At 45.0% G+C, this 27,799-nt stretch overlaps 1 protein-coding gene across 1 annotated transcript in view; it reads right to left on the reverse strand.

Annotated features, from left to right (window-relative positions):
- The window catches only part of cfap96 (cilia and flagella associated protein 96), a gene marked incomplete at its 3' end in the record, with an annotated part of 39,612 nt that extends 14,278 nt beyond the window's left edge, over positions 1-25,334 (reverse strand). Inside the window, exons 1-4 of the mRNA XM_079250639.1 lie at positions 25,211-25,334; positions 20,818-21,037; positions 8,629-8,766; positions 7,484-7,559 (exon numbers count right to left, since the gene is read on the reverse strand). Coding sequence (XP_079106765.1) covers positions 7,484-7,559; positions 8,629-8,766; positions 20,818-21,037; positions 25,211-25,310 — 534 coding nt within the window. The 5' untranslated portion in view covers positions 25,311-25,334. The remainder of the gene's footprint in view (positions 1-7,483; positions 7,560-8,628; positions 8,767-20,817; positions 21,038-25,210) is intronic.
- Positions 25,335-27,799: the final 2,465 nt, after the last annotated feature.

Below are 27,799 nucleotides of genomic sequence, written 5' to 3' on the forward strand. Positions count from 1 at the left end.
CCCCAGGGTGTGTTCCAATTACAGGGGAATCACACTCCTCAGCGTCCCTGGTAAGGTCTATTTAGAGGTCCTGGAGAGGAGGGTCCGCCGGATAGTCGAATCTCGGATTGAGGAGGAGCAGTGTGGTTTTCGTCCTGGTCGCGGAACAGTGGACCAGCTCTATACCCTCTTTGGGGTCCTGGAGGGGGCATGGGAGTTTGCCCAACCAGTCTACATGTGCTTTGTGGACCTGGAGAAGGCGTTCGACCGTGTCCCCTGGGGGCTCCTGTGGGGGGTACTCCGGGAGTATGGGGTACCGGACCTCCTTATGCGAGCTGTCCGGTCCCTGTACGACAGGTGTCAGAGCTTGGTCCACATTGCCGGTAGTAAGTCAGATTCGTTTCCAGTGAGGGTTGGACTCCGCCAAGGCTGCCCTTTATCACCAATTCTGTTCATAACTTCTATGGACAAAATTTCTAGGTGCAGCCGAGGTGTTGAGGGGATCCGACTTGGTGGCCTCAGGATCGGATCTCTGCCTTTTGCAGATGACGTGGTCCTGTTGGTTTCATCTGGTCGTGATCTCCAGCTCTCACTTGAGGGATTCGCAGCCGAGTGTGAAGCGGCTGGAATGAGAATCAGCACCTCCAAATCTGAGACCATGGTCCTCAGCCGGAATAGGATGGATTGCCCTCTCCGGGTCGGGAGTCAGATCCCTCAACTGGAGGCAGGACCTCAGGGTCTTGTTCACGAGTGAAGGAAGTATTAAGCGTGAGATCGACCGACGGATCGGTGCGGCATCTGCAGTAATGCAGACTCTGCGCCGGGCTGTCGTGGTGAAGAAGGAGCTGAGCCAGAAGGCGAAGCTCTCGATTTATCAGTCAATCTATGCTCCTACACTCACCTGTGGTCATGAGCTGTGGGTCGTGACTGACTGAAATGAGCTTCCTCTGCAGGCCGGTCTCTCCCTTAGAGATAGGGTGAGGAGCTCGGTCATCCGGGAGGAGATCAGAGTAGAGCTGCTGCTCCTCCGCATCGAGAGGCACCAGTTGAGGTGGCTCGGGCATCTGGTCAGGTAGCCTCCTGGACCTCCCTGGTGAGGTGTTCCAGGCACGTCCCTCTGGGAGGAGACCCCGGGGAAGACCCAGGACACGCTGGCCTGGGAATGCCTCGGGATCCCCCCCGCAGAGTTGGCAAATGTGGCTGGGGAGAGGGAAGTCTGGGCTTCCCTGCTTAGGCTGCTGCCCCCGCGACCCGACCCCGGATAAGCGGCTGAAGATGGATGGATGGATGGATGGATGGATTGTCTTGTGCTGAATATAGTTTTGATCACCCACCTCTGTCTCTTTCAGCAGCTTGCATCCCTGTAAGCCAACCTGAGAGTCCTTGTTGCATGCCAGGACACATGACTGGGCTCCCAATTAAATTATTTAAGTGAAAGAATATTAGGACAAGCTCCAGCAGCTGCAGCAGCTGACCCCGGTCAATCTCTGCTTTGTAGGACGGAAGTCAGTTCAGCTCCCCAAATGTTTGGTTGCATTGCTGAACCCCTTGCTTTCCCACCTGGAAAAGTTTTTTGGAGAGTCAGAAGACGTCGGGCCTTCAGTGTGATCTTCATTTTGAATGCTGAATGCTGCAGCCTGAATGCTGCAGCCTGCAGCATTCCCCTCCGATCGTTCTAAAGTGGCATTCATCATTTCTCATCTGACAAGTCATGCTGAGGCTTGTGCTACTACGGAGATGCTACTTGACTACATGATGCTACTTCCTGCTCCTCGCTCTCTTTACCCAAGCCGTAGAGCAGGTTTTCCAGCATTCAACTCCAGGCAGAGAAGCAGCGAGAGCACTCTTCAGTCTTCATCAAGGTACATGCAGAGCCTCTGACTATGCCATAGACTTTTGTACTTTGCCTTCTGACAGCAGCTAAAATAAGGAGGCACTAATTGATGCATTTTTTCAAGGCTTGTCTAACTCTGTTAAGGACCGGCTGTTAGCCATTGATCTCCCCCAGGATTTGGATTCATTGATCGAATTAGTAATCAAGATTGCAAACAGGTTGTCTGAACATGAGCGAGACTTTCCTGTTGGTCACGGGTTTGTCCTGCGCTACATCACAGGAGGACAGCTCGTTGGATTGACCAGATCTGACCTGACCACCTGCAGAGAATGTCACCCCACCTATCATTCTACTTGAGGAATCGATGCAGCTCGGACGTACTCGTCTGTCCATGTAGGAGCGTCTTTGCTGTTTTAAGGAAGGTAGATGCTACTTCTCTGAATTACTGGGGCATCTTGTGGACTAATGCCATGTTAAAAGAACCACTAACCCAGCAAGCTGCTTAGGGTGAGCAAAACCATTATCAATAGAGACCATGTTTTTTCTGATCCTAGAGTGAAACTCAGCACAGACTCTGGTGATCTAGCCATCTGTGTTTTCATTGACTGTGGTTCTGATGCTAACTTTATGAACCCCTCTCTCGTCAGGCAATTGAGGCTCCAGGCATTTTGTCTCCAGACTCCATTGGATGTCATGGTGCTGTCCTGGAAAAGGTCTCCTACTGTACACAATCCATCCGGTTGTTTTTCCAGATTCCCACACTGAATCACACCGTTTCCATATCCTTGATGCCATGAACCACCAAGTAATTCTTGGGCACCCCTGGTTAAGCCTCCACAATTCTGAAATTGATTGGAGTAGTGGGGAGTAGCAAGGAGCCCCAGGTGTTCCAAAGCCTGTTTTCTTGGACCCAAGTTTTCATCTAGCTCACACTACGTGCGAAGTCAGGATTTATTGAATGTAATTAATTGTGGAGGAGAAGGATAAGTCCCTTTGTCCCTGCATTGACTAATGGGGGTTAATTGACATAACTTTTAGGAACAGGTACCCTCTTCCTCTTATTTCCACTGCTTTTGAACTATTAGAGGGGGGCTACGATGTTTACCAAACTGGATTTTGGAAATGCCTATCATTTCATCAGGATTGAAGAAGGGGACGAATAGAAAACAGCTTTCAACACACCCACAGGACATTATAAATATTTGGTTATGCCTTTTGGACTTACAAGTGCACCTGCTGTTTTTCAGAACCTAGTCAATGACATCCTTCGGGATATGCTTGATGATTTTGTGTTTGTCTATTTGGATGGCATCTTGATCTTTTCCCCTGATGCTAAGACCCACACCTGCCATGCAACCAACTGAATGTCAAAGCTGAAAAAGATGTATTATACAATTCCTCTGTGCCTTTTGTGCTGGCAGAAGGGGAAATCAGAATAGACCCTGAGAAGGTCTCTGCTGTGGCTGACACTCCTGTGTCTTGGAAGGAAGTTCAGAGATTTCTTGGTTTTGAAAACTAGAAAGTTCATTCGGAATTATAGTACCATTGCAGCTCCCTTATATGATCTAACTTCTTCTCACAGACAGTTTGAGTGGACTCGTGAATGTGAGGCTGCCTTTCAGAAGCTCAAGAGGAGTTTTACCTCTGAACTAGTCTTCCTTCTTCCAGTTTCCAGCCAGCAGTTTCTGATCGAGGTGGATGCTTCTGATGTGGGAACTGAAGCGGTTCTGTCTCAGTTCAGTCCTAAAGATGGCAAGCTACATCCTTGTGCATTCCTCTCTAAGAAACTCTCTTCCTCGGAGAGGAACTATGACATCGGGGATTGTGAACTGCTGGCTGTCAAAGTTGCCCTGGAGGAATGGAGACACTGGCTCGAGGGAGCTTCTCAGCTATTTCAGGTATGGACAGACCACAAAAATTTAGAATATCTTAAGTCTGCTAAAAGATTTAATGCCAGGCAAGCTAGGTGGTCCATTTTCTTCAGCTGCTGTAACTTTACTCTGTTCTACCGTCCCTAAACTCTTTGTCAGAGGCAAAGTCATTCTTTGGGGCTCACACAAACAAGACTGTCTGCCATCCTGGTTTTCAAAGGACTGTTGTAATTCAGCAACATTTCTGGTAGCCCAAAATGAACAATGACATCTTGAACTATGTTAAAGCTTGCCCTGTGTGTGCCTCATGTAAGGTGTCCTGTCAACGACCCTCTGGAGAACTCAGACTACTCCCTATTCCTCATCATCCCTGGTCCCTCATCTCCATGGACTTTATTACAGGTCTACCACCCTCCAAGGGTAACACAGTTGTTTTAACTGTGGTGAACAAATTTTCTAAGATGGTTCATTTCATTGCCCTGCCGAAACTCCTATTTGCTAAGGATACTGCTGAGGTTATGCTAACTCTTGTTTTCAGACTTCATGGTTTTCCTGACCTCAGTTTGTCTCTAGATCCTGGAAGGAATTTTGCAAGCTCCTGGGGACCAAGGTTAGCCTTTCATCTGGGTTCCACCCTCAGATGAATGGGCAGTCCGAACACCTTAATCAGGACTTGGAAACTGGTCTTTGCATCACACCGTCAAAGAATCCGGGTACCTGATCGCAGCAGCTGGTTTGGTTTAAGTTAGCACACAATACCCTACCTTCATCTATGGGTTTTTCTCCATTTCATATAGTGCATGGCTGTCAACCCTCTCTTTTTCCTACGACAGATCTGGAGTCCTCAGTACCATCTGCATTGGCCCTGGTGAGACACTGTAGATGGACCTGGGAGGAAGCTCGCAGGCGTCTTCTGCGTCAGTCCTCCACCTACAAGGTTGCTGCTAGCCGCAAGAGGGCACCAGTACCTATGTGCTATCAGGTTGGTCAGAAGGTCTGGTTGTCTTCTAAGGTGGACTCCAGAAAGCTTGTTCCAGGTTTGTTGTACTTTTTCCTGTTTTGATGTTGGTTAGCCTTGTCACTGTGCAGCTTCGGCTACCCAGGTCAATGCGGATCCACCCCACATTCCACGTTAGTCAAGTCAAGCCTGTCGTGTTGAGTCCTCTGGTGCCTCTGGCCAGGCCCCCTCAGCCTGCCCAATTTGTTGGTGGTCCGGTGTTCGCTGTCTGGAAGCTGCTGGCTGTAGTGTAGCTGTTATTTGCAGTACCTTGTGGACTAGGAGGGTTATGGGCCTGAGGAGCATTTGTGGGTTCCCGCCAGTTTTATTGTGGCTCCTTCCCTCATCTGGGCTTTCCGTGCCTCCCTGTCTGGGCCTTCAGGTGCCAGCCCTTGAGCGGGGGATACTGTCATGATCACTGTTTTTTGTTCAGTGTTTTTTTTTTTCTTTTTCATAGTTCTTGCTTTTTGCTTAATGTTGTTTTTCTTTGATCACTCATATCTGTCTCTGTTACAGGTCTGTTTGCCCCACCCAGTCTTGCCTGTGTCTGCCCTTGCTTCCCTGATTGCTCACAGTGTATTCACCTTGTTAATTCCTGGATAGATTCTCCCCTGTGTCTCTGTCTTGTTGCCAGTTCCTTATATCTGTTTGTACATGTTTAGGCCATAGAATTAGATCACAATTTCCTTTTCTTGTTAAACCTGCTTTAACCTACATTTTAGAAATAAACCTGTTTTGTCTACACTGGATCTGTTTTGGTGCAATTGGATCCCAGTTCTGAGTCACACCCTTGACACCATCTGCAATGACCCATTCATCTCCTCTCTGGAATCCGCCGTCTTTCCCTCTGTCTTCCAGCAAGTCACCCCGCTGCTGAAGAAACCCACACTCAACCCAGTCCAGGTTGGAAACTACCTGCCGGTCTCACTGGTGCGTTAATGTCCAAACCACTAGAGTGTGTTGTCTTCAATCAGGTCTCCCAGTTCCCCCATGATAAAAACCTGTTAGATCCACATCAGGCAGGACCCCTCCCCTGGAGCTGGTCTCCTGTCTGGTACTGGTTCCTTACAACTTGCAAGATCCACTGGTCATTCCTCAGTCCCGATCCTGCTAGACCAAATCCATTGGTCAGTCCTCAGTCCTGACCCTGCTGGACCAGATCCACTGGTCAGTCCTGGTCCTGGTCCTGCTGGACCTGTCTGCTGCTTCTGAGTCAGCCAACCATCAGATTCTCCTCTCCACTCTCTGAGCTCGGCATTTCTGGATCTGTCCTCTCGTGGTCCACGTCCTACCTCTCAGGAAGATCCTTCAGAGTATCCTGGTGAGGAGAAGTGTCCAGATCACATGAAAACAGGGGAACCTCAGGGATCGGTGCTCGGCCCTCTTCTCTTTCCACAATAAACCTCCTCACTTAGTGCAGTTAGAAGCTCTCATGGCTTCTCCTACCACTGCTATGCAGATGACACTCAGCTTTTCCTCTCCTTCCCACCAGACAACACAACGTTTCACTGAGAATATCAGCTTGCCTTGCTGATATCTCTGCATGGATGAAGGATCGCCACCTTCAGCTCAATCTGTCCAAGACAGAGCTCATTGTGTGTCCAGCCAATCCTTCCTTACCTCCGCAGCTACGTGTGAAGCTCCACTCTATCACACTTTTTCCAACGTCTGCTGCCTGGAATCTGGATGTCATGGTGGATGACCAGCTGACCTTTAAGGTCCATGTTGCCTCGGTTGCCCGTACCTGCTGATATGCTCTCTACAACATCAAGAGAATCAGACGTACCTGACAGAACATACGACTCAGCTTCTGGTTCAGGCTCTGATCATCTCACACATCGATTACTGCAGTTCCCTACTGGCAGGTCTGCCTGCATGCTGGTTAAACCTCTGCAGATGATCCAGAACCAGCAGTACGTCTGGTTTTCTACCAACCCAACAGAGCTCATGTCACTCCACTGCTAATCGCTCTTCACTGGTTTCCAGTTGCATTCAATTCAAAGCTCTGTTTCTGGTTTACATAACAATAAGTCGAAATTCTACCTTCACTCCTTCATCCAGAGCTACACTCCCTCTCCACAGTTATGCTCTACCAGTGGAAGACGCCTAGTGTTACCATGACTAAATGGAACTAAATCACCAGCCAGACTCTTTTCCTCTGCTGTTCCACCGTGGTGGACTGACCTGCTGAACTCTGTCCAATCTGCAGAGTCCTGATCTGCTTTTAAGCTCAAGACTCAGCTGTTCAAGCAGCTCTGCACTTAGTTTAACTGTGCTATATGTCAGAGTTGGAGAATTTATCCCAGTTCTCTGCAACAAATCAACATTGAATTAGATGCGCCCAAGTCGATACTGTGGGATCTATTGTTTCTGTATTTTAACAATTGGACTATTGCCGGGAGGAATGCGAACAAAACACTGCCTCCAACATTATCTGGCAACACCCTCATCCAACTGGATTCACAACATTCTGACCAGCACTGTTCTATGATGTCCTCTACTTTTTCATTTCTTGCTTGTGTTGTTCTCACTCTTGGATGTTAGTCGCTTTGCATAAAAGCATCTGCTACATGATGTGAATAGAATAGAATAGAATAGAATAGAATAGAATAGAATAGGGGGTTGTAAGTTTTGGATTGCTGTGACACTTCAGGGTCACCATAGAAAATAAACAAGATCAAAAAGGTTTTATGAAAATTCATGTTCAGTTATTAATGTACAGAATAGTTAACATGAAATAAAATGCCTGAATTGAGACAATATAATATAGTGAGAACCAAACTGATAACATCCAGGTGTTACCTTCAGCGCTTCTTCTGCTCTGTAGTATGGGTCTGAGGTGAAAGGCTCAGTGTGGGACAGGGTTACATTAGGATAACTGTAAAAAAAAAAAAAAAACCAGCATGTTTATTATCATGACTGCATCAATAGTCAGCATCATTGAATAGGTTATAATACCCTAAAAACAGGAGCTACAAGGAAGGGGGGGGGGGGGGGGGGGGGGGGGCAGAAAGTAACTGTCCACAACTAGGTAAGAAACATTTAAGCTCCTTTAAAGCTTCACACATTCAAACGGGCAAGCCAGAGTTATGTCCATCCTTCCACCGATATTTTGATGAAAAGATTTTTTTCATTCTTTTGTTTTTTATCCTAATGCAAACAGTTCTGCAGGACTAAAAACAAAATTTCATTAAAATGTCCCAAAATGAAGATTTTGATTAAATCTGGCAGCACAGCATGGACAGGATAACCTGTGGTTAGCATCATTACTGCCATCTGAGTAGTGTCCTTAAATGACTTCATTGCCTTATCTGCATAATTGGCTGTGTGTGTGCAATTCTAATGGACATGTGAGACAGATGTAATCTGGGAGAAAACAAAAAAATGTTTGAAACTGCAAATTTCCCATTGAAAGAGTGAAAATGATGTTTGCTTTCAAATTCAAGTTTCAAATTCAAGCGTATCAGAATACAATGTTTAATATGCCAAAATGTACCCAGATAGTGTGATTTTCCAAATCAAATCCAACCAGGTTGTGTTGGTATTTCACTGTTTTCTGCCCCAGCACATTAAATGTGTTGCTCCAACATTGGTAATGACCCAGTAATCTGAACCAGACATACTGAAACAGGAAATATCTAAAACCTGCTAAACTGGACTGGACATCTCTGGTGTGTAAGGTACCAGCATTGAACAAAGTGTGTACTGTGTTGAATCGCTGTCATCTGGAATGTTTTATTACATTTTTAATTGCACTTTTTTTTTATTTACATTAAATTTTTAATGTATTTTTCTACTGTTACATTTTTTTTATTCCTCCTTTTAATGTAGCTATTCACTACTTACATCAGAATTTCTGGGCCTATGGGACTAAAGTAGCCTAGTAGTGTTTGTGAGGCCTAAACTGAGGAACTCGCTGTTGAGTGAAACTACTTCTTCCCATATACCTGTAACCGCTGCCTTTCTTTGGGGGTGATGTGATGATGTTGCGTCTCGGTGAGTGATGAGGTTTTCGGGTGATCAGTAGCGGACTCATGGCTTCAACTGGCCCAGATAGAGTTCCATAGTAGCTTCCTGAACCACATCTGAGGACAAACAGAATTAAATACAGAGGGCACAACACATCAGTACGAGTTCAAGAATATGGTTGTTACATGGACTGCCTTCAGGATTAAGAGCTGGATCTACTAAAGTTTTGCTTGTACTAAATCGTCCAAACTCATTTCACATGAAAAAAGCAGAAACTGATTTACTAACGGCATGCATCCCTCAAAGGAACAAAATAGCATGTCTCCATCTAGTTAGTACGTCTTAATGAATATGCAATATGGGGCCATACTATTTTATTTTTGTGTTGATGACCACAAAAGAGAGGAGAAAATGTATTTTAATTGAGCATCCACAATATAATCTATTAATCCTGAGAGCAATACTGATGATAGAAACAATGCCTATATGTCACAAGGAGTCTGCACTTTTTTGCAGCTGGTTCATTCCAGTGTACGGTAGCCGTTACAGCTAAAATTTCACAATTCCATTTTTCAGATGTGCTGTCCAGGTCCTAAATGCCATGTGTCGTCAGATGGGCATTATTAGGTTTCCTCATACTTTGTGGTCATTAACTGAGGTCAAATAACACTTATTTTGCAGTAGCTGGATTTCCCAGAGTAACAGGAAAAAATGATTGCATCTATATATTGCATTTGCCCCCTCCCGCAGACCCTGAGCATGCGCACAGAAATTGCAAACGCAGGCATTTGCTCTCAAAGGCATTATTAGCAACATTGTGGGGAAATATAACTCAGGTCAGTGTATGATGTTTTTATTTAAAAAAACAGTCTTCTGTTCTCCAAGCAGCGAGCTTGTGAGTTTTCAGACATCTGGCTTATAGGTGGGTCAGTTTATAAAATCCTTAGTAAAAATAAATTCGGCCTTTATGAGAAACAAGAGGCTATCATATTCATTCATGTTTTTTATTAGAATTTTACATATTTCAGAAAAGTACGTAAGTGCAGTCCAGAGTGAGTGTATATACATTAATATGCATGGATACATGTATGCGTTGCATAGTTGCAAGTCTGTACCTAAGCACAGGTTACAAAAAGTTTTTGATTTCTGTGGATAAAACAGAAAAGCAAAACATCTAGAAAAATGCTCTTAGCCACATAAACCTTTATGAGAAGGGAAGAAAGGTCTACATTCATTCTCAGGTTTCCTCAACGTCAAGATAATTCTTTTCACAAATTCTTTCTTTGGCCCCCATGCCATCTCAAAAGAGTCTTGCGCTTCCAGTTTGGCAGGAAACAGAATAGGTGTGCAGCCCGCTCACACCCAGGACTTTTAGAGATTTTTCTGTAAAAACGACCCATTATTTTGGTTCCTGAGACCCTCACCATAACTGCTTTCATTTATAGCAGCTCTGAGCAACTTTTTGTGATGTCAAAGTCTGGAAAACTGCAAAAGAAGGACTCTCACGCAGTGTGCCCGACACTGCCAACTTTCTCAAGAGGGCAGAGAATAACCCGTCTTCTCTGCTGCATTTGGGCTGTTGCTGCTGTGTATCGGTGGTAGTCACTCTCTTTGGGTTTTCTTCCTTTCTTTTAAATGTTATGTGGGACTCGGCAAGCTCCAGAGGCAGCTTTCTTGGTTTAGTCAGGAAAGACTGGAAGCTTTGGTATCTTTATATCAAGCCTCTTGTTGTTTTTTTTTTCTTTTCTTTTGTTGTTTTCTTCTTGTGTGTATATGTGTGTGTCCCCCAACCCCCCACCCTGGGCTTCTCAAACAGGTTATCATATCATCCAGCTAGATACTGAGTGATATAAACTTTGTTAGTTAGAATGTGAAGAGGCTGAACCACCCTGTGAAACTGACCAAAGTAATCTCACACCTAAAACATCTCAAAGCAGTCATCGTATTTCTTCAGGAAAGCCATCTTCGTCCCTCTGATCAGTGTAAACTAAAATGAGCCTGGAAAGGTTTTTTACTCTTCATTTGGGGGCAAGGCGAGGGGCACTGCAATCTTCATTGACAGACACGTTTCATTTGCATCCTCCAAAATTATTTCAGACAGGAATGGACAGTTTATTGTCTCAGGGAAGCTGGGAGGCTGATATGTCATCTTGTCCAACCTTTATGCCCCAAACAGATGACGTGCAAATTTTCCAGAGCTTCTTCTCCAAACTTCCAAATCTTGAGTCACACTCTCTGATCCTTGGTGGAGATTTCAGTGGCTTATGAATGAAAATCTTGATTGTTCTTTCAGCAAACCCACCATCTTCAGTAAATCTGCTAGATTAATTAAATCCTTCATGTCTGATTGCAGCCTCTCTGATTCCTTTACCCCTCCAGCAGAGAATAGTCTTTCTTCTCTCATGTTCACCGAACCTAATCTCAGACCGATTACTTCTTCCTAGATAATTCCCTGTTTCCACATCTTAAATGCTGCAGCTAGGAAAGTATTGTTATTTCTGACAACACAACGGTTGTCCTTAATTTTTCTCTTTCTGGACTGTGAACACATGAAGACATTGGAGGTTGGACCCAGAGCTGCTTGCAAACGAAAACTTTTTATTTCACATCTCCAGTCACATTAAGCAGTTTCTTCAAGAGAATGACATCCCAGGCATGTTAAAAAAAAAAAGTTATCTGGGAAGAAATTAAGGATTACTTGAGGGATTAAATTATCTCATTTGCAGCGAGACAGCTCATTCCTGGTGTCTGATCTGACAATGGTTCTGTCTCCTCAGATCAGAAAACAATTAATGACAGATTCCGTGCCTTTTACTCAAACCTTTAGCTATAGCTCAGACTCTACACCAGATAATGACACTATGGAGAATTTTTTCCACAACTTAGATATGCCCTCGCTGACAGTAGACCTGAGAGCCAAATTGGAGGCCGTTATCATCCACAGGGAGATATTGATATCAATTTCCCCAATGCAAACAGGCAAAGCTCCCAGTCCTGATGGGTTGCCACCAGAGTTTTATTTTAAAAAAACTGTCATCATATCTATCACCCTCTCTTTGTTCGGTGTTCGCCGACTCTTTCAACTTGGGTGCGCTACCCCCCCCCCCCCCCCCCCCCCATTGAACCAAGCCTGCATCTCTCTGCTGTTAACGAAAGATAAGGACCCCTTGGAGTGCTCCTCGTATCATCCCATGTCTCTTCTTAACACAGATGTTAAAGTCCAAGTGAAAGTTTTGCCCACATGCTTAGAGGATGCCCTCCCTTTCATTATTTCACCCGACCAAACCAGTTTCATAAAGGCCCCATATTCCATTCTCAACATCCGGAGACTGTTTAACATCATTTACTCCATTGAGAAAGATCAGCAGGAATGCCCTCTCTCTCTGATGTGGAAAAGGCATTTAATAGAGGTGAGTGAGACTTTCTCTTTCAAAGTCTTGCAGGTTTTGGTTGTGGTCTCATGCTTGATGTAAGCAGACCCAATATGCCAGAAACAAACATGACAAAATGCAACTAAACAAATTACAAAAACTCTAAGAATAAAGAAGCCAAAGCAGGGAGAAATGCAGGCAGCAGTCTTGGGTCGTCATATAACACCAAGGTTTGTGGGGAACTGACAACCATCTGGCACTGACTGAGTGTTACAACAGGCATTAAGTACTGGAGGAAACGAAAGAATGCAGGTGTGCAGGACTGCTAAACAGCCTGGAACAAAAAGAGGGTGAAGAGAAAGAAAAACAAATTACTATCTGAACAAATACACAAACCATACTAAAAATAGTCAAACCCTGACATGTGGCCCCTCATTCTTATCATGAATCAAACTGCTCTTTCAGTCTCCCTCTGGGCGAGTCTTGACAAACAGCCTCGACTCTCACCCATTTGATCTGCACAGAGGAACACAGCAGGGATGCCCTCTTTGTCTGCTTCTATTTGCCATTGTCATAGAGCTGCTGGCCATGCCATTTGTAGTAACAGTAAGATCAAGGGTATCCTAACGGGGGGCATTGAACACTAGGTCTCTTTATATGCAGATTACCTTCTTTCTTACATTACCAACCCCAACAGTTCTCTTCCTGAAATTCTCTCTCTGTGAAACTTTTGGCTGCATATCAGGATATAGGATAAACCTGGGAAAAAGCAAACTATTCCCAGTTAGCAAAGGTGCACACATGGCAGCTGGTATGGTGTCCCCATTGAAAGTGGTGGTTGAATGATTTACCTGTCTTGGGAGTGTCTACAGGCACCTTTTTAAGTACAACCTCCTTTTATCATCTGTTGTTCTTTTTTTTTGGTGTCAGGGTTAGTGTATATTAGTATCCTTTTTGTCTTTGGTGTTTTGGTTTGTTTTTTTTGCAATGTGCATTGAGTCCAGAGTTATTGTGTATACAAAAGAGCAATTTGAGCTAGTGAAGATGGGTCATGGATACAGACAAAAACATCTAATTCCAGCTGAAATGAGGAGGCTGTTTCGTGGATGCAGAGCTGGAGAAATGAGGAAGGCTCAAAGAAATTAAAACAGGTGGAGGTACAAGCTGTTTCTACCCAGTATAATAACGGGAATCGCCAACTTGCTGCAGAATAAGTGTGATGAACTGGAGGCGCTTGTGAGGAACCAACAACTGTACAGAGTGTAGTTTGATTTGTTTATCAGAGACCTGGCTGAATAAAAACATGCCAGACTTGTGTGGATCTAACAGGCTTCACATCTGTGCGTGCATGGAGAGACATGAGGAACGGAAAGAGGAGAGGTGGGGGTGTTATCCTGTTATTTAATGAGAGATGGGTTAATCCCCGTAATGTTGACAGTCAGAGAGAAAATTTGCTGTCCAGACATTAAACTGCTTTCTGTTGGAGTGTACTAGATGCCACGGGAGATTCCATACATTGTTGCTGTTTTGGTTTATATTCCCCCCAGAGCAGCACTGACAGTGGCGCTGCTCTGACATAATACATGATGCGATTGTTCGGCTTCAAAATCATCACCCGGAGGCATTCATTGTTATTATGGGAGATTTTAACCAAGTCTCTTTGACATCCTGCCTGACTGATTTTGTACATTATGTGGATTGTCCAATACGTGGAGATAAGACTCTAGATCTGCTGTATGCCAACCAGAAGGAAGTATACAGGGCTGTACCCCTTCCACCACTGGGCAGACCTGATCACAATATGGTCTATCTTCAACCCACATACAAACCTTGTTTACAAAACCTTCCTTTTACCACCAGAACATTCAGGAAATGGTCACCAGAGGCAATGGATGCACTGAAGGACTGTTTTGGCTGCACTGATTGAGTTGTATTGTTGGAGGAGCAGGACTTAGACAGGTGCATTGATACCATTGCAGAATACATTTCTGTAGAGACACTGTGATTCCAGTCAGGACTGGTAGGTCCTATCCTAATAATAAACCATGGATAACCAGTGCCATCAAAGGTCTCCTGAACCACAAAGAGGGCATTCCAGTCAGGGGACAAGGAAAAGCAGAGGAATGTGCAGCAGGAGCTTAAAAGGTCTCTGAGGCATGCCAAGCTGGAGTACAAAAGGAAGGTGGAAAAGCAATGGGAAAACAAAGACATCAAAAAGGTGTGGAGGGGAATGAAGACCATCACTGGCTACAAGTTGGACAACTGTTATTGGGGCTCTTGGGGCCCGATGGCCCACGTTCTGTCTGCCCTGGGCAGCCGGTGCCTGGCATGGCTGGGCTTTGCCGGTCTGGGCCTGCTGGGGCCTGTTCCCTGACTGTGGGTTGACTCTGGCTGGGGGCCCCCCCTCTGCCACCTCCTGGGTGGGTGCATGGTTGCTCCAGAGTGGGGCGGTTGGGGCCTGTGCTTGAGGGTGGCTGCCGGTTGCCTAGGTCTCGGGGTTCTCCTTGCCTACCTCTTGCCTTTGTGTGGGCGGGGTCACATTGGCATGATCACTCTTCTCTAAACATATTCCTAACTCTGTCTAACTCAGAATGCAATACTTAATCGTCTTTTTCCAAAAAATAATCTTTTCAGTTGTGTTTTTAGTTTATTCTGAAAAAGCTTGAAGTTCACTGCATTGCCATGTACAATGGAACAATGTCCCTTTTTCTGTCATGCACTTTGTACAACAGTCTGGAATATTCCATTTTAGATTGCACCGTCTGATGGCAGCAAATTGAAGTAGCTCTGACTTGCTATCTTGAAGTGCAAACTCTTCTCCCATAGATATTACCTCAAATTAGGTCTTTTTTCTGAGGATTCAGAGGATGTGCTGCAGGAGAGATTTTTCTGCTTAGTTTTGGCTCTCTCACTACTTGTTATGATGAGTCTCCATGTAGAGGCTACAGACTGGAACGTCCTCTGTGAACCTCATGGAGACGACATCAACGCCATGACTGAGTGTGTGACAGATTACATCAACTTCTGTGTGGACAGCATCGTCCCAACAAGAACAGTGAGGTGCTTCCCCAATAACAAACCCTGGATCACCAGTGACCTGAAAAAGCTGCTGAACATCAAAAAGAAAGCCTTCAGGGATGGAGACAGGGAGTTATTGAGGGCAACACAAAAACAACTTAAACACAAACTAAGAAGTGCAAGGAGGACTACAGGAAGAAGTTAGAAAGTCAGCTCCAGCAGAATAACCTGAGGGATGTGTGGTCTGGAATGAAGAAGATCACCGGCTTCAAGTTAAAGGGGGACCAGCCTGATGGAGGTCTGGACAGAGCTAATGAGCTGAACATATTCTTCACCAGGTTCAGTTCACCCCCTACCTCCAGCCCAACAGACCACACACCCTCCATAAGCCCACTGCTTTCCTGTCACGCCTCCAATCTGTCACCCTGCAGCTCAGTCATGGACCAGAACACAGCTTCATCTCCCTCCACATCAGGACATCCTGAGACCTCCACCTTGTTTGTCTCCTGCAATCAGGTTAAGAAGCAACGTGAGAAACTGAACCAGAACAAGGCTGCAGGTCCAGATGGTGTCAGTCCCAGAGTTCTCAAGACCTGCTCAGAACAACTATGTCCGATTCTCCAGCACCTTTTCAACACATTACCTGTCAGGATTCTGTTGAGTCTTTGAGTTTTATCTGCCTTCATACCATTTATAGCTATGCTGCTTTCTTCCTGTGTAAGGTCTGCCTCTAACTGCTCAACAAATTCCCGAGTTGAGCAGGAATTATATTTAATTTGTCCATAAATGCATTTTATGATTAAGGACCATTTTCAAATTGTGATTCATACAAATTTTCATGTTAATTTCCAATGACTGTAGTGATGGTTTTTCTTGTTTCCAATTGTTTGATCTGCCAGGCTAAAATTTTACCAGTTGTGTCCCCTTCTTCACAGAATGTTTGATTGAGCCTGATCAAACTGGAGGCTGCCTTATTTGCAGTTTATCACACTCTGCTTTTACCAGCAGTAACTCTTTTTCCGCTTCTGGGGTTATATTTCTACTACTTTCTCTTGAAGAGTTTGTTTTCTGAATTGAAAATTTTGTCTTTCCTGGTGTGATTATTTTGATTTGGATATGTTATGAAGTATATGTCCCCTAAATATGCCTTTAAATACATCCCATCGAATACCTGCTGATGCTTGTGTTGTATTAGTTATAAAATAATCGTCAATTTCTTTACCCATAAGCATTACAAAATATTCTTCTTGTAGCCATTTTCAGTTAAAACTCCATTTGGGTGGATCCTTAAGAAGACTAGCATCTTAATGTATTAAGCAACATATGGCATGATCTGATATTACCATGCTATTTGTAAAAACATGTTGCCCCTCCCTGAGCCGTCACCTTATTGTGGTGGAGGGGTTTGTGTGTCCTGAATATCCTAGCAGCTATGTTGTCGGGGGCTTTATGCTCCTGGTAGGGTCACCCATGGCAAACAGGTGTCTAGGGGAGGGACCAGCCTAAGTACGGCTCATCGACCTCTATGATGACTACAACCATGGGCATAAATGTTCCCTTGCCCGGACGCGGGTGACTAGGGCCCCATCTGGAGCCAGACCTGGGGGTGGGGTACGAGAGCGAGCGTCTGTTTTAGTCCTGGTCACGGAACAGTGGACCAGCTCTATACCCTCTTTTGGGTCCTGGAGGGGGCATGGGAGTTTGCCCAACCAGTCTACATGTGCTTTGTGGACCTGGAGAAGGCATTCGACCATGTCCCCTGGGGGCTCCTGTGGGGGGTACTCCGGGAGTATGGGGTACCGGACCCCTTTGTACGAGCTGTCCGGTCCCTGTTTTTCATTAAGCCCTTTTTTTTAATTAAAGATATAACTAAGATAAAAGAAGACACTTAACATGACGATAACATAATGGGAATGTATTCCAGGTTATTATTTCGCATCTTTCTCAGGACATGCTCTACTGCTGTCAAAACCAAACACAAATATATACATTCCTATTCAGGGTACATCTCAAACTCAGTCTGTACGCTGAGTTTGAGATGGTCAAACTTTAGTTTGCCACATCGGTCTCAAAACCTCAATACTCATTTAATTAGCTTTATCTTTTATTTTGTTTAAGAAGACTTGTGCATCAGTTGGCCTGGTGAACACTTGTGTTCTTTGTACGTTGCCACCAGTTTGGCCAGAGATATTATTATCATCAGTCCCAGACTCTTCAGCTGCTGTGAGGTTGTTGTAGAATCGCACCTGATCATTTTTGTAAAGGACATCTTTCTTGGTCATAGCTGCTTTTACCACTGCCATTTTTTGGCCATCAAAATTCTCTGCAGGGTTTCTTTGTTACTCCTAGGCCCAACCCGGTGTGCTCTTTCCATCTTGAAGGGACGCCGCTGTCAGGGATCTGGGTTCCCTAGAGGCGCAGTGTTTTTCAGTATCCAAAAAAGGGTTCCAGATGTCCTTTCCTGGATGGTGATTCGCCACAAGTGTTTGGTCCTGCACAGCTGTAGAGAATTTGTCATCATCCCTCTGCACTATATCTGGAGCTTGCTGCGAGTCCTCCATCGCTTGAGCATTGAGCCCAGTGGTAAACCCAAGCCCCCCCTTTGTTCTCTTTGAAACAAGTTCTCTTTCTTGTGGTCTAATGCTACTTACTGAATCTCTGTACATTTTCCTAGTGATATCAGCCACCTGGATCCTCCTGAGCTCCCTGTGTTTATCCAGCAGTCGGCTCCAGGAATCATCTGAGCCATAACTAACTACCTGGTAATCCTCACAACTACTGGCAGCCCTCTGGATCTGGACACAAACCATTCTGTGCAACCTGTTCTGCCCTCCAACAATCCACCATCACAGGCCCTCTCCCTCCCGGATCTCCTGACATCACCCCGACAATCTACATCCCCTAACAAGTAGGAAAATTCTACACTTTCTGGAAATCTCTGATTGGAACCCAGCTCACATATCTATCTTTGCAGTGAACCTCCGGTTTCAAGTTCTGGATATGTTGTACACCACCTTCTATATTTCCAATAAATCCTTTTCTCAAATCTCAATTTCATGTGGGTCAAAACTCTGAACAACATGACAAACGCAAGAGGGACATGTCCAGTACCTCTGATATTCAGTCTTCCAAAAAATAGCAGGGGGCCAGTTCCCTCTGCACCTTCTGGACACACCAACCTAAGGTCATTCAGCCGCGACCTCGTCTACATCAACAACTTTATCCTCGGGAAGTTTTTTGTGTGTGCAGTGTTTGGACTGTCTTCTGCAGCTGTGTGCTTGTCTTCTATTGTTGACACTTGTACCTCTGCTTGAGTGTTCTGTTCAACACAATCAGCCAGTCCGTTCTTAGTTTCCTCAAATACTGCCAGAATACTCTCCAGTCTACCTAAAAACTCAGTCCTTAATCCATTTAGCGCTTTCAGTATTTTGTCTCTAGCCTTGGCAAGCTAGCTACCACTTTGACTCAGCGTCTCTGTTGTCATTTGCTTTACTTCAAGCACTAGTTTCCATCCATGTTCTGTGCACCGAAGTCAGTTAACTTTGCTTGCTTCTAGGTTTTGTCTTAATCCTTTGCCAGCCTTCCTCAGTTAGGCATTCCTACTCATAGATTTGCACTTAGAGCTACATTTTAGTGTTCATATTAAAATGTATCCAGGATTTTACCGGCACAGTGTTTAGCATGACTTACACTGCTGTGGCCATCTTCATCCATGGCATTTTTTCTTCTTTTAAGGTGACAGTACATCCACCCACACCTGTTTAATCTCTTGTTCACCTTCTAATGTCTTTATACATCTTTTTACTTTATTTGCTATTCGTATTGTTTGAATGAAAGCATTAACTTTTTCATAAATCTGCACCCCTATGCCATTTCTTTCTTTTATCCATATCTCTTATGATCCCTTGAAAAACAATTAAATTCATCATCCACAAATTAAAGGAACATGGGACCACAACAAACCTGCCAGACAGGGCCAACCACCAAAGCTTGCAAACTGAGCAAGGAGGGCGTTACTCAGAGAGGCAATAGAGACCAAGGTAACCCAAAGGGAGCAGGGACTGGGAGACTGGTCAGAATTGAGAGAAAGATGGATGGTGCTAAACAGAAGGGTATTAGGAAAAATCTGTTTCAGTCTGCCAATAATTTGAGATTGGGACGGAGGTTGACCTTCCAGCATACTGCAAAAGCAACACTCCAGTGGTTTAAAAGGAAACATTCATGTTTTAGAATGGACTGGTCCAAGCCCAGACCTTAATCCAGGAGAGAATGTGTGGTCTGACTTAAAGATTGCTGTTCACAAGCAAAACCATCCAACTTTTTTCGTCACATTTTCTGTATTTTTTTTTTTTTTAATATCACGCTCCTACAATACCTTAGAAATATTATATTTTAAAAAAACTGCGCATGACGCACCGGTAGGCTCTCCTCTTCTGATTGACCCCATTTTTGACCAACTGGATTGATCCATGGTCCTTCCGTAGCCAATAATACTCTCTGAGTGTCAACCTAGGTGTCCTGACAATCACGTACATCTCCGCTTCCAGACCTTGCCTATCAGCTCTGATGTCAGTTCTGACACCACTGTCGTATAGACATTTAAATTTCCATCATGGCAATGTGCGGCTTCTGTGTGGGGGATGTAAAATGGCTTCAGGAAGTCCATGCGTAAAAATTTCCAACAACTTGCGTACTTGTGCACTTTTCTGTCCACTTTTTCACTGGATTAACATTTGCAAAACACACTAAAAAACGGAAAAACACCCGTGAGGAGGTGTTGGAGTCGTTTACACGGAGGGCCAGGGAATTTTACAGAGGAAGGTGTCTCTGACTGAAGAAGAAGATGCGGTTCCTGAAGGAGAAGAGCATAAAAAGTACAAACTGCAGCTTTGTTTCCTTTGTTTATGTTCTCTCTGTTGCTGTATTTCCAGTGGTTCTGTTGGGTCTGCTAAAGACGTGGGACCTGGTTTGTTAGAAAACTTGGGGTCTCGGCTCTAAAACGTCAGACCCCGGACCGGGGGAACCGTTCATGCGGGTGTCGTTCAGTCCGAGTGTTCGTGAAGCAAAAAGAGCAGCGATGAAAGAGACGCAGCGGTTCAACACCTCTATTTCCCTCCAGTTGTAAACATTTGTTCATAAATAGAAAATGATAGAAAGAAAATAAGCTGCTGCTGATTTATCTGCGTGTGTGTGGACCGCTTCCATACTCTGTGTGTGCATGCGTGCAGCGATGCGTGTCTGTTAGAACATACACTTATTACAGTCGCAGGACTAATGTGGGATAAAAACTTCTTGTTTGTCTTTATTAGTCTGTCATCTGATTCTGAGTGTAAATATGTAAATTGTATTGTGTTATGGTGTTTTTATTATTACATTTTGTTTACATTACATGGCATTATATTGTTTACATATATTAAAATAATGATCATAAAACCTATTCTAACTCTTTTATTATAGTGCACAGTAGAAAAAATAAGTTTTTAGTGTGTTTATGCATCATCTGTTGACTTTCAATAATACTGATAGTAAATATGAATATACAACAAGATTCCTCTTGATACCACCTTTCATTAGAGTCTCATTGATGACTGTATGTTGAAGTGTTCTGGAGTTATATCTTATTGAAGTTGGAGTATCTCCAAATGGCCACTTTGGGCAGCATGTGAACATACTTATAGTAAAGCACTCATAAAATAATCATTTTTGCTTCAATTGTCACCAAATTTTAACTGGTCATTAAAATAAAATTTAGTCAGTTATGTGTGTTTTCAGTCTCACGGCATCTTGATCCCGTTACAGGGTATGAAGGCCTTCCCCAGGTTCTTCTTTGCCTGTTGAATCTGCTTTTGTCGAGCCAGTCTCAGGGGTTCACTCAGAGCCTCAGTTTCAAATATCCTTTTGAAGGACTTGTCAAAGAAGCCAGTCTGAAGTGCACACCGTTGTTTGGCAGTGCCCGCCTGCATCTGTCTATTTCGATACGCTGACTCATGGAAGGGACCTGGAATAAGGATGAAACCATGACGGAAAGAGTTTTAACAAGCCAAAGTAGCTACTCTGGAAATAATGTCAAACACCCAGCAGAACATGCTCAAGCCTGGACTCTGCTCTGGTATCTGGTCTGGACTGTGGTCTGATTTCTGGTCTCGGGTCTGCACTGGTCTCTAGTCTGGTCTAGGGTCTGCACTGGTCTCTAGTCTGGTCTCAGGTCTGGTCTATGGTCTGGCCTCTAGTCTAATCTCTGGTCTGGTCTTTGGTCTGAACTGTGGACTGGTCTCTGGGCTGGACTGTTGTCTGGTCTCTGGTCTCGTCTCTTCTCTGCACAATGGTCTGGTCTCTGGTCTGGTCTCTTCTCTGCACAATGGTCTGGTCTCTGGTCTGGTCTTTGGTCAAATTCTGGTCTGGTCTTTGCTCTGCACTAAGGTCTGGACTGGATTCTGGACTGGTCTCCGGTGTGGTCTCTAATCTAAACTGAGGTTGGGTCTGTGGTCGGGTCTCTGGTCTGGACTCTGGAAGGGTCTCTAGTCGAGACTCTGGTCCGATCTCTGGTGTGGTCTGTGCTTTGCACTATGGTCTGGACTCTAGTCTGGTCTCTGGTCTGAAACTTGAATGGTCTCTGGTCTGGACTCTGGACTGGTCTCAGGTCTCGTCTCAGTGACTCTCGTCACTGGTCTGTTCTCTGGTCTGGACTGCGCTCTGGTTAATGGTCTGGACTGCAGTCTCATTTCTGGTCTGGACTGTGATCTGGTCTCTGGTTTTTTTTTTTGCACTATGGTCTGGACTGTCGTCTGGTCTCTGGTCTGAACTCTACTCTTCACTTTTGTCTGGACTCCAGTCTGGTCTCTGGTCTAGTCTCTGCTCTGCACTGTGGTCTGGACTCTCGTCTGGTCTCTGGTCCGGACTCTTTTCTGGTCTCTGGTCTGGATTGTAGTCAGGTCTCTCGTCTGGTCTCTGGTCCGGACTCTTTTCTGGTCTCTGGTCTGGATTGTAGTCAGGTCTCTCGTCTGCACTCTCGTCTGGTCTCTGGTCTGGACTCTAATCTGGTCTCTGGTCCTGTCTCTGGTCTGGACTCTAGTCCCGTCTCTTGTCTGGTCTCTTGTCTCTAGTCTTGACTGTAGTCCGGTTTCTGGTCTGGACTCCAATCTGGTCTCTGGACTGGCCTCCGGTCTGGACTCTGGTCAGGTCTCTAGTCTAGTCTTTCGTCTGGACTCTCGTCTGGTCTCTGGTCCGGACTTTAGTCTGGTCTCTGGTCCGGACTTTAGTCTGGTCTCTGGTCCGGACTTTAGTCTGGTCTCTGGTCTGGACTCCAGTCTGGTCCCTGGTATGGACTCTGGACTTGTCTCTAGTCTTCACTGTAGTCAGGTTTCTGGTCTGGACTCAAGTCTGGTCTCTCGTCTGGACTCCAATCTGGTCTCTGGTTTGGTCTCTGGTCTGGAGTCTCATCTGGTCTCTGGCCTGGACTCTTGTCTTGGCTGTGGTCCTGACTCTGGACTGGTTTCTGATCTGGACTGTAGTGTGTCCTCTGATCTTGACTCCCGTCTGGTCAGGACTCCAATCTGGTCTCTGGTCTGGACTTTAGTCTGGTTTCTCATCTGGTCTCTGGTCTGGACTCTTGTCTGGATTCTGGACTGGTCTCTGATCCGGTCCCTGGTCTGGTCATTGGTCTGGATTCTAATCTTGTCTCTGGTCTGTACCCCAATATGGTCTCTGGTCTGGACTGTAGTCGGGTCTCTGGTCTGGAATCTGAACTCGTCTCTGTTGTGGATGCTAATGTGGTCTGTGGTCCAGTCTCTCGTCTGAATTCTAGTCTGGTGTCTGTTCTCGACTGTGGTCTAGTCTGTTGTCTCTGTCTCTGCTCTCTATTATGGTCTGGACCGTGGTCTGGTCTCTGGACTGGTCTTTGGTCTGGTCTCTGGGCGGGATTCTGGACTGGTCTTTGGACTGGTCTCTGGTTTGGTCTCTATTTCTGCACTTTGGTCTGGACTCCAGTCTGGTCTCTGGTGTGGACTGTGGTCTGTTCTCTGGTCTAGTCTCTGCTCTGCACTGTGGTCTGGACTGTGGTCTGGTCTCTGGTCAGGACTGTGGATTGGTCTTTGGTCTGGTCTCTGGTCTGGTCTCTACTCTGCATTTTGGTGTGGACTCCTGTGTGGTCTCTGGTCTGAACTCTAATCTGGTCTCTACTCTGGACTCTGGTTTTGTCTCTGGTCCAGACTGTGGTCTGGTCAATGGTGTGGGCTTTGGTCTGGTCTCTGGTCTGGACTCTGCTATTGTCTCTGAAATTTTCCCTGATATGGACTCCAATCTTTTCTCTGGTCTGGACTGTTGTCTGGTCTCTGGTCTGGACTCTTGTCTGGTCTGTGGTCCTGACTCTGGACTGGTCTCTGGTCTGGACTGTTGTCTGATCTCTGGTCTGGTCTCTAGTCTGGTCTCTTGCCTGGACTCTGGTCGGGACTCTGGTCGGGACTCTGGACTGGTCTCTGTTATGGACTCTAATCTGGTCTCTGGTCTTGTCTCTTGTCTGAACTCTAGTCTGGTCTGTACTCTGGACTGGTCTATGGTCTGGACTGCAGTCTGGTATCTAGTCTGGACTCTCGTCTGGTCTCTGGTCTGGACTCTTGATTGGTCTCTGTTATGGACTCTAATCTGGTCTCTGGTCTGGAATCCAATCAGGTCTCAGGCTAACTTAACCAGGCTAAGTTAACCAATCTATGGTAACTAGGCTGTTAACCAAGCAATATTAACTAGGCTAAGTTAACCAGACTAAGTTAACCAGGGTGTGTTAACTAGGCTCAGTTAACCGGGCTAAGTTAATCAATATATGTTAACCAGGTAATATTAACTAGGCTAAGTTAACCAAGCTATGTTAGCCACGCTAAGTTAACCAGACTAAGTTAACCAGGCTATGTTAACTAGGCTCAGTTAACCAGGCTAAGTTAACTGGGCTAAGTTAACCAAGCAATATTAACTAGGCTCAGTTAACCAGGCTAAGTTAACCAGGGTGTGTTAACTAGGCTCAGTTAACCGGGCTAAGTTAATCAATATATGTTAACCAGGTAATATTAACTAGGCTTAGTTAACCAAGTTATATTAACTAGGCTAAGTTAACCAAGCTATGTTAGCCACGCTAAGTTAACCGGTCTAAGTTAACCAGGCTATGTTAGCCATGCTAAGTTAACCAGACTAAGTTAACCAGGGTGTGTTAACTAGGCTCAGTTAACCGGGCTAAGTTAATCAATCTATGTTAACCAGGCAATATTAACTAGGCTTAGTTAACCAAGCTAAGTTAACCAAGCTATGTTAACCAGGCTAAATTAACCAAGCAATATTAACTAGGCTTAGTTAACCAAGCTATATTAACTAGGCTAAGTTAACCAAGCTAAGTTAGCCACGCTAAGTTAAACAGACTAAGTTAACCAGGCTATGTTAACTAGGCTCAGTTAACCAGGCTAAGTTAACCAAGCAATATTAACTAGACTCAGTTAACCAGGCTAAGTTAACCAAGCTATGTTAACCATAAGGTAACCCAACCCTTAACTGGATCTGGATTGTGTAGGGACTGCCCGTCTGGAGGCCTCTTGCCTTGTTTTTAGATCATCTCTTCAAACTCTTTTTCTTTGGCTTCTAACTGAGTTTGAGATTTGGACTTTTTTCTATTAATTTTTTATTTGTCTGAATTACTTTTAAGTTTTGACTTTAACATGTTCCTATTTTTTGCAAAGCAGTTTGTACGTGCTGTATAAATAAAATGGTGTTGGAGATTTCATAGAGAATCCTCGTTCTGGTCTTTGGGGGACAAACGTAGCAGAATTCTGGTTTAGTTGCAGTTGTCTTGGTGATTTAGAGAAACTTGCTGGATGGACTGGCGAGCTGTCCAGGGTGTACCCTGCCTTTCGCCCAAACACTGCTGGGATAGGCTCCAGCTTCCCCGTGACCCTTCATTTGACTAAGCAGTTAGGATGATGGATGAATGAATGAATGAATGACTATACAAGCCTTCTGATGTAAATGTCTTTACAAATTATGCAGTCAGGTTTCGTATTCTGGTCTTCAGGGGGTAAAAGGCTTTTTGGTTTCTGCTTTCTGCAGGATGTTTAAGTTTCAAGTCTAAAACGACATCCGGATTGATCCATTTTTACATTGCTGAAGTTAATAATAGTCATAAATGTTTTCTTACGATTGTGAGGCGGAGCGTACTTGTCTCCAACAGAGATGTAGCTCATCTCCATAAAGACGCCTAGACGGTCCATATCACTCTTTATATCCCCCGCTGGCATTCTCACACACTGAAACACGTAGAAACAGACATTTTAAAGAAGTTAATGTGCGGTTTGCTTCAGTCCTCCAGCTCAGGATTTAACTCACCTGCATGTAACACCACTGAAACTCTGCAGTGTTGTAGCGTGTTTACAGATTGGTTGTCATGGAGACATGGTCATGTGGAAGTAAGGAGAGCTTGCTTTCAAAATAAAGGCATAGAATACAATTGATAAAAAACAGATTAACAGTTTGGACCTCAGAGATTGGAGACAATCTGATAAGGAATGAATAAAATCAGACTTTAACCCTTAAAAAAAAAAAAAGCATGTTAAAAACAAGAAGCAGAAAAGTATCTTTTATTATTGTTGTATTTCAGATCCTAGTATTCAATTCAATTCAACTTTATTTATATAGACTCAAATCACAGCAATGCCATCTGAAGACGCTTTACAGACAGGGAAGAAAACATAATGAAAGCCAATTCATAACAGCCTATATAAGGAAACCAACAGATTGAGTTGAGTCCAACTCAATCTCCCATCCTGAGCAAGCACACTGGCGACAGTGGGAAGGAAAAAACTCCCTTTTAACAGGAAGGAAACCTCCGGCAGAACCCGGCTCAGGACAGGCAGCCATCTGCCTCTGCTGTGTGGGGGGGAAAAGCAGCATAACTAAGGGATGCTAACATCCCTAGCTATAGGACTTATCAAAAAGATAAGTCTTCAGCCTAGTCTTAAAGGTGGGGAGGGTGTCTGCTTCCCTAACACTAACTGGGAGCTTATTCCATAAGAGAGGGGCCTGATAACCAAAGGCTCTGCCTCCTGCTCGGCTCTTTGAGACTCTAGGAACCACAAGTAAGCCTGCAGTCTGTGAACGAAGTACTCTGCTTGGTATATAAGGAACTATGAGGTCTTTGATATATAGTGGTGCCTGGTTGTGGAGGGCTTTATATGTAAGGAGAAGGATTTTAAATTCTATTCTAGATTCAACAGGCAGCCAATGAAGAGAGGCTAAAACTGGAGAAATATGATCTCGAAGTAACAAAAGCATGAACCAGTTTTTCTGCATCACTCTGAGACAGAATGTCCCTAATTTTGGCTATATTATGTAAATGACCCTCTCTCGTTGGGAGAGGGTCTAAGATACAGGTGGATGGTTTAGATGAAGCTATTATTTTAGTTAATTCAGAGGGTTGGACAGGACAGAAACTATTTAGACACAAGTCAGACCCTGGTTCTAAGGATGGTTCGGAGACCACAACAGGCTCAACATTATTGTCACAGTTGAAGACCGGGGTGGAGGGGTGGACCCAAAAGCAGAACGCACAGAATCCCCATCTTGGGACCAAGATGGTTGGGGATTAGTGTGTGTGTGTGTCTGTGTATGCCTGCATGTGTTTGTGTGTGGTTGTGTGTGTGTGTGTGTGTGTGTGTGTGGGGGGGGGGGGGGGGGGGGGGGGGGTTGTGCCTGGGGAGCATGACTGGTGCACTGGGGTGTGGCCTGACTGCCGCTTTTTGACCACCTCAGCGACTTCAGCCCCAGAGATAGGAGAGTCCACCCCTGAGTCCGCCAGCTCTGCTTCCTCATCGGAAGACGTGTTGGTAGGATTGAGGAGGTCTTCGAAGTATTCCTTCCACCGACCCACAACGTCCCGAGTTGAGGTCAGCAGCTCCCCATCTCCACTGTATAGTGTTGATGGAGCACTGCTTCCCCCTCCTGAGCCGCCGGATGGTGGACCAGAATCGCCTTGAAGCCGTCCAGAAGTCTTTCTCCATGGCCTCGCCGAACTCCTCCCATGCCAGAATTTTTGCCTTGGCGTCAGCCAAAGCCGCATGCCGCTTAGCCTGTCGGTACCCATCAGCTGCCTCCAGAGTCCCACAGGTCAAGAAGGCCCAATAGGACTCCTTCTTCAGCTTGACAGCATCCCTCACTGCTGGTGTCCACCAACGAGTCCTGGGATTACCGCCACGACAGGCACCAACGACCTTACGGCCACAGCTCCGGCCGGCCGCCTCAGCAATAGAGGCACGGAACACAGCCCATTCGGACTCAATGTCCCCCGCCTCACTCGGGACATGGTTGAAGCTCTGCTGAAGGTGGGAGTTGAAGCTCGCTCTGACAGGGGACTCAGCCAGACGTTCCCAGCAGACCCTCACAACACGTTTGGGCCTGCCACATCTGACCAGGTTCCTCCCCCACCATCTGAGCCAACTCACCACCAGGTGGTGATCAGTTGACAGCTCATATATATATATATATATATATATATATATATATATATATATATATATATATATATATATATATATATATAGATTGTAGTAGCTCTGACTTGTTATCTTGATTTTTTTAAAGTACAAAGTCTTGCATAGATATTACCTCAAATTAGGTTTTTTTTTTCTGAGGATGTCATGCCGGTTCGGAGGGTGTGCTGCAAGCAGGATTTTTTTTTTTTTTGCATATTTTCGCTCTTTCAAGGCTTGTTATGATGAGTCTCCATGGCAAC

This window comes from Telmatherina bonti, assembly GCF_933228915.1.
Source record: "Telmatherina bonti genome assembly, contig: SUPER_12_unloc_2, whole genome shotgun sequence".
Taxonomy (NCBI): Eukaryota; Metazoa; Chordata; class Actinopteri; order Atheriniformes; family Telmatherinidae; genus Telmatherina; species Telmatherina bonti.